The sequence below is a fragment of the Elaeis guineensis genome, chromosome 6 (assembly GCF_000442705.2).
Source record: "Elaeis guineensis isolate ETL-2024a chromosome 6, EG11, whole genome shotgun sequence".
NCBI classification, from domain to species: domain Eukaryota; kingdom Viridiplantae; phylum Streptophyta; class Magnoliopsida; order Arecales; family Arecaceae; genus Elaeis; species Elaeis guineensis.
Window position 1 is genome coordinate 119,802,550 of NC_025998.2, and position 7,162 is coordinate 119,809,711.

The 7,162-nt window shown below is 33.5% G+C and overlaps 1 protein-coding gene across 1 annotated transcript; it reads left to right on the top strand.

Annotated features, from left to right (window-relative positions):
- Nucleotides 1-514: 514 nt before the first annotated feature.
- Nucleotides 515-1,273, top strand: LOC109506002 (uncharacterized). The gene has a single exon (XM_019851259.3). The coding sequence runs from the start codon at nt 730-732 to the stop codon at nt 937-939; it is 210 nt and encodes a 69-aa protein (XP_019706818.1). The 5' UTR covers nt 515-729; the 3' UTR covers nt 940-1,273.
- Nucleotides 1,274-7,162: the final 5,889 nt, after the last annotated feature.

Consider the following 7,162-nt stretch of genomic DNA (forward strand, 5'->3'; position numbering starts at 1 on the left):
TAGAAATAACTTTAGTAGTGATCACCAATAGGTTCAGTATCTTGGAGCATTTTGTTTTGATCTTTTCTTCTTCACCAAACGGGACATGAGATCACCTTGCAACATAAGCTCTCAAATATTAATTGTTCCCTGTGAAGGCAAGAGGGAAATTCCTACCTAAAATGTAGAGAGAGTTTCTTCTTTTCCAGGATCATAGAGAAATCACTACAGAAGGCACCAAAGAATGGAGATTATATAATTAAACTATCTCCTTAAGACTGATGACCAAGTCAACAATGCCGTAACCATTTATGTATACCAAAAAAAAACGTATAACCATCCACTGGCTTCTCCTGGGCATTTAGAATAATACTGCCAAACTTTAAACACATTCGAACGTTGGCTAACGGTCACATCTTGCAGCTTGTCTAATTTTCTACTCTGGCCTCGGGCCCCCTCGAGTAACATGCGATTCTTCTGGAAAGCATAAAGGACGGGCTCCCTCGTGTATTTATTCAGCTTTTTAGCTTGGGAAGCTAAGCAAGCGAAGCTCGCCACCCAACCAAGACTCTCTCAGCTATCTGGAGAGACTCGCAACCTTTTGTCTTTCCATCTGTCTCTTTGCTTCCTTCCATCAGTTCCTTCTCTCACCAGCTTCCTCAATTCTATCAAGCTTCCCTTCCTTCATATAAACACCTCTCTACCTTGAATTCCTTGCTCCCATCTTAGTCCTCTTGGAAAGGAGCAGAGATGGGCTTTGTTATAGTAATCTCCCTTCCTCTGATCATCTTTGCCATCTTGCTCGGTTTTGGCTGCTACTTCTTTGGGAAGACAAAGGGGAGGCAGGAAGCGCGTGCCGGTGTGGGCGCACAAGTCTATGGTGTTCCCCAGCCCCCACCAGGCGCCACCGAGTCCTCATCCCCAGCCCATGAGAAGAAGGGCGGGCCAGATATTGTCTAAGAGCTTGCAAACAAAGAGGAGGACCAATCTCTGCTTACCCACCGTTATACCAATGTCAACATGCTGTTGGTTTCCCATAGTTTTGTGTTCTCATGTCTGTGTGGAGTTGGTTGAATCATTGATTTCTTTTATTCTTGTTTTTTTATGTTGGAAGTGTGGATGATGTATTATCAGAGGAAACCATAAAATTTGTTACATTATTTTGGTATGTAAGACAAAAATTTGTGATACATTGATGCTGGTATCTATGCGTTTGGAAAGTAATTCGTTCCAGATGCTTGCTTTGTTTGCAATTTCCCCTTGCCTGAAGGGGGTCTTTTTCTGATTTAGAAAGATCTGCAGTGCCTCTAAGAGAAGGATTCCTGAGCCTTTGCTGTTCTACAGCTTGAGTTTGTGGATTATGGTCTTATCATCTATTGACTTGAGGGGAAAAAATTCCATCTCAACTTAATTTGTCAACCATCCCATCCCGATATGTCAGCATCAAATGCCAGAGTTTATAGACCCAGAAAAAGTTAACATTCTCCCCTCAAATTAAACCCATGTTTGAATCCCAAATCTAGTAGTATTACAGGGTTCAAGTATATATCATCAAAGTGTTTGATCTCAAACCTAGCAAGTAGGCCTACTTCTTATTGTCAATCTAATCCTCCTCCTCGTTCTTGGAGAGAGTTCTGACTCGTGGATAGGGGGGGGTCACAGAGGAGATGGAGAGGATTTGGGAGAAAGGAAGGTGCGAACGATAATATTTGTCCTTGGAGTTATTTTCCTAACGGTCGAATTTTGAGAAAGTTGAAACCAGATTTTAGAAGTAGCCCCAGAATTTGCAGGAAATATCTGAAGATGCCATTCAGCCCCTGGCCTAAGATTCCAAATCACACGGCGCTGCTGTGTTGAATCAGTAAACCAGGTCAACGTTCAACTTGGTAAGTTCCTGTTCACTTGAGTTGCTTAGGACCAGAGCAATTCTTTTAAGATCTATTTGCAGGATAGGAATCGAGGGATTCTAGCCAGGAAACTCCTCTTAATGCAAATGCCAGGGGGTCCAGGTTGTATCTTCCACATGAAACAATAATTGTTCTTTTTTCACAATGTCAATTGCTAGATTGCATCTTATACATATTTAAAGCACTTCAACCTCTTTCTTCCATCTGGGTTACATAAATCTTGAAATTAGCCTAACAACTTTGCACATATTTCAAAGTAGTCTATTCTCTTTCTTCCATCCATTTATATGGATCTTGAAGCGGCCATTGTGTGATGTGGTCAACGCTGTGAAAAAGGTGAATCATTCTTTTTCATCAAATATATAATCTGAACTCAATCCTAAGTCCCTGTAGGATACAAGTTTATGGCCTCCTAAGTCACATCAATAATTACATACTTTGCTAAGTTAGTGGAAAATTATGAATTTCTACCACAAAGGATGTAAAATGAATTGATAAGTGAATTACAAATTCCATAAAAAGGTTCACATTCTGTTGATTCCAAATGTAGTAAATACAATCTCTTTCTTGGTAAATGTCTTACAATCTCTTTGAAAAGAATTTTACCTTAACCTCCAAATTATACTATGTAACTTAATGAATTATAATCACAAGGCTCTCTCTCTCTCTCTCTCTCTCTCTCTCTTTCCCCCTGAGATACACGGTTGGGAAGTCATTGTGCTAAGGTTCAAAATAGACATCTCCAAAGAGAGAGGGATTCGAACTAGTTAAACAAAATTTGATTACATAAAACCTCACAAGAACTAGGGGTGCCAGTTCAACATAGGCTTGAATCAAGCTCAGTTTGAGCATTACTAAGCCTTAAATTTTGGTCCATATGCTTGAAATGAATTTCAAACAAAGATTAGAAAGAATCTACTTACACCATTCTTGCTTGGTTGATAGATGGCAGACATGTCTAAATCGGTTGCATGCTGAGGTAGGAACAAATATAACGGGCACCCCAAGAGCCAAGAACAAATAGGCATCATGTAGAAGCCAGATCAAAGACATTTCGATAGAGACCAAATCAAGAGCACTGCACTAGAGGTGAAATATGTGGAATGATAATATGTTGGTATAAGCAAGTTAGATAGCAGTATAATAGGAGATTTGACTGATCAAGTATGACTATCAACCTGATGGATGGTGCAAGATCTATCAACCTGACAAATGGTGCTAAGTCAAAACGGATGTAGTGGGAGATAATTGGTATTAGTTACCATGACCGCCGAGAGTGGAAGTAGATGTGAGTAGTATTGTAGTAGTCATAGTTGACAGTTATTTTATTTTATATAAATATTGGATATGTACTCTATATAAAGGATCCTTGGATAATTAATTAAATAAATATTTATCTTTTACCTTAGTTTAACTTATTTATTTTAAAAGAAAGTGTAACTTTGCTTCCTACCTTATCCAATGCTACACCCTTCTACCTAGCCCAATTTTACACCCTTTATTCATCTTTGAAAGATGTTGCGACAGTGGTCTCTTTAAGATACCTGAACCCATGGTACTCTCCATCCTTCTTTTAATATCCATCATCATCTTCCCTATTGATTAGATGACAGTAGTACATCCGTGCATACCAACATCATTACTATGAAAGATCCGGCATTTTTTCTTTCCAACCAACCAAGTTTCCTAAGACCCTGAGCTCCCCAGCCTTGGAGCTCTTTTCCCGAATAATACAAAAAAAAAAATTTTTTTATCAAAATATATTCAAATCAAATTTATTTACCAAAGTGATGTAAGAGGAAAAAACGCCATTTTGAATAGCATTTTTTTTCCTGCCACGTCACCCCCCATTTCCACGGTGGCATCGTCCCAAAAAAAAAATAAATAAATAAACGCCATTTGGAATGGCGCTTTTAAAAACGCCATTCCAAATGGCGCTTTTAAAAACGCCATTTTGAATGGCGTTTTTAAAAACGCCATTCAAAATGGCGTTTTTCAATTTTCCCACCCAAAAATAAAGGAAAAAATCGTGGGAAAATAGAAAATTATGTTTTTTAAAATTTGAAATTAGTAAATAAATTAAAAATTTTAATTTTGATTGAATTTTAAAATATAAAGATTTGAATTTGTAATTCATTAAAAAAATTAATTTAGATTTTTTATTTCAAATTTTTTTTAAAAGATGTCCAAAAAAATCTTAAGAAATTAAAAAAAAATTATCATAGAAAATAAAAAAAGAGAAAAAAATATGAAAGAAATAAAAATTTGAAATTAAATTGAAAAACATCATTCGAAATACTTGTCTTCAAAATTTTTAAGAAAATTAAAAATTATAAAATTTTTAAAAAATAAAAAAAAAGAATTATAATGTAAAAATAAAAAAGAATAAAATTTTAAAGATAAATTGAAATTAAAATATTATTTCAAATTACTTTCTCAAATAAAAAATAATAAATTAAAAAAAGATTCAAAAAAATTTTAAAAATAGGCTAAAAAATTTTTATAAAAATAAAATAAGTCTTTAAAAACACCATTTTGTAAATTGAACTTTAGAAAAAATAATAATTTTTTAATTAAAGAAAAAGAATACGTAATAGAATGCTAAAAAGAAAAAAATGGAAGAGAAATGAAATTATAATTTCAAATGATAACTATTTTAAAATAAATAAAAAAAAATATCATAGGAAAATAAAAAAATAATAAAATAAGAATTATAATTATAAATTTTAAAGAAATTTAATTTTAATTTAAATTAAAAATTATCATTTAAATTATTATTTTCATTATTTCATTTAATTTATTTATTAAAAGATTACAAATATATAATATAAAAAATTGTAAGAAAAGTAGATTTATATTTTTTAATCGACCCCATGAATCGACTCATGGCTAAAAGAGTTTAACGGCACGCAAAATTTTTGACTGCGACACTCTGTGAGTCGATCCCTTGACTTTCTTTCTGGTAATTTTTATTTTTTAAATTTTTTAAATAGAGGAAGAGAGAGGAAGAGGGAGAGAGGAGGCAGCTCACCGTCGTGCTGTCGGAGAGACGCCGGAGTAGGGAGAAAGAAGAAGAGGGAGAAGGAGAGAAGAAGGGGGGAAAGGAGAAAACGCCGTTTCCTTCGGTGTTTTTTTATTCTTTTTCTTTTTTCTAAATTTTTAAAAAAAATTTTCATAATTTATTTAATTATTTTTTTTAATTTATTAAATTTTTTAATGAGGATAGTAATTTGAATGATAATTTTTAATTGAAATTAAAGATAATTTTTTGTTTTAAATTATAATTTCTATTTTATTACCATTTTTTATCTTTTATTTACTTTTTTTATGATATATTTTTTAATTTAATTTGTAATTTTTATAATTTAAAAATATAATATTAGTTTTCTTTCATTTTTATGATATATTATGTATTCTTTTCCTTTACTTAAATTTGTAAAGGAAGAAGGAGAAGATCGAGAAGGGAGAAGGAGAAGGGAGAAGGAGGGGAAAAAGGGGTTTGGGGAGGGGAGAGAATGGCGTTTTCTCTTTTTTTTATTTTTTATTTTTTTTAATATCTTTACTTATCTATTTATAATTATTTAATAAATAAATTTAATTAAATAATAAAAATAATAATTTAAATGATATTTTCTAATTTAAATTAAAATTAATTTTTTTTAAAATTTATAATTATAATTCTTATTTTATTATTATTTTAATAATTTTTTTATGATATTTTCTTTAAAATTTATTTTAAAAATTTTATCATTTCAAATTATAATTTCAGTTTTCTTTTATTTTTATCTTTTTAGCATTCTATTACGTATTCTTTTTCTTTACTTAAAAATAGACTTATTTTTTCTAAAATTCAATTCAAAGAGCAACATTTGATATATTATTATTTACGTTATAATTTTTATAATCCTTTCAGCATAACATTTTCTCTCCTAATATTCTGAGACACGTTCGAGTATGTGTATCTATATGCACCAATCATAATATCCAATCATTTAAAATTAAATAATATAAAATAAAATCAACATTTAATATTATTCAATAGAATAAAAATGTCAAACGTAAAAAAAAAAATACAACAAATATGAAAAAATACTAAATACAAATACAATAAAGACTAAGTCCCACAAGAACGTCGCGGCGCCCATGATCGTCTGTCGGATCATCTACGGACTGAGAGACCCGTTCAACTCTCTCATCTGGATACACGGATGGATGCCTCTCAAAAAAGTATCATACTCATGTGGCCAACTGGTACCCGGTGATGGCATCTGGGGGATGTACGAAGAAGAAGACGCTGTCATCTGTAGATGAAAAGGCGGTGGCATCTGTGCAGCATCAAATGATGACATATGCGGTGATGGCATATGTGAAGCATATGGTGACGGCGTATAACTCATATCTAGCGCCCGAACTGCTCCATACCAAAGCGCACAGGTATGTGGATCAACACCAATCGCCACAAATGTTTCGGAACCTGTTCTCTCCATCTCCCGCAGTATCTGAATCCGCTCGTCCTCATCAGTCGTAGATAAAGCACGACGAGCGTCCAACACGAGATCCGACATAGAATAAGTCTATAAAATAAAAATAGAACAGTTAGTATAAAACAATCAGTATAGTGTACAATATAAAACAAAAATATAACACAAATAACATGAAGTAATTTTCATAATCTTACCAAAAGACGTACAGTAGAACTCTCGCCCTCGTATCCAGAAACTGCATACTGAGACTGTCCAATGACTCGCACCGTAATGCTAAAAAATCAAGTCATGTAGTCATCAGTATATGAACGACCTCTCAAAATAGGATCACCATGAACAATATGATCTCGACGTGCATCCCAAATATCAATGTACTGTGCATGTCTGATACGCCAGTCGATACGAACTCTCCCTCGTCGATCAATACGATGAAGTCCCTGGCTGATATCAAACTGCTCTGGACCCACAACCAATCGAGACGGGACCCACCGCCGGGAGAGACGGGGGCTGAGGACCGCCGTCGGGGCGCGGGAGCCCGCCGTGGCCATCGGGATGCGGGGCTCGGCCCCGGGAAGTACGGCCCGCCGGCATAACATTTTCTCTCCTAATGTTCTGAGACACGTTCGAGTATGTGTATCCATATGCACAAATCATAATATCCAATAATTTAAAATTAAATAATATAAAATGAAATCAATATTTAATATTATTCAATAGAATCAAAATGTTAAATATATCAAAAAAAATAATACAACAAAAATGTAAAAATATTAAATACAAATACAACAAAGA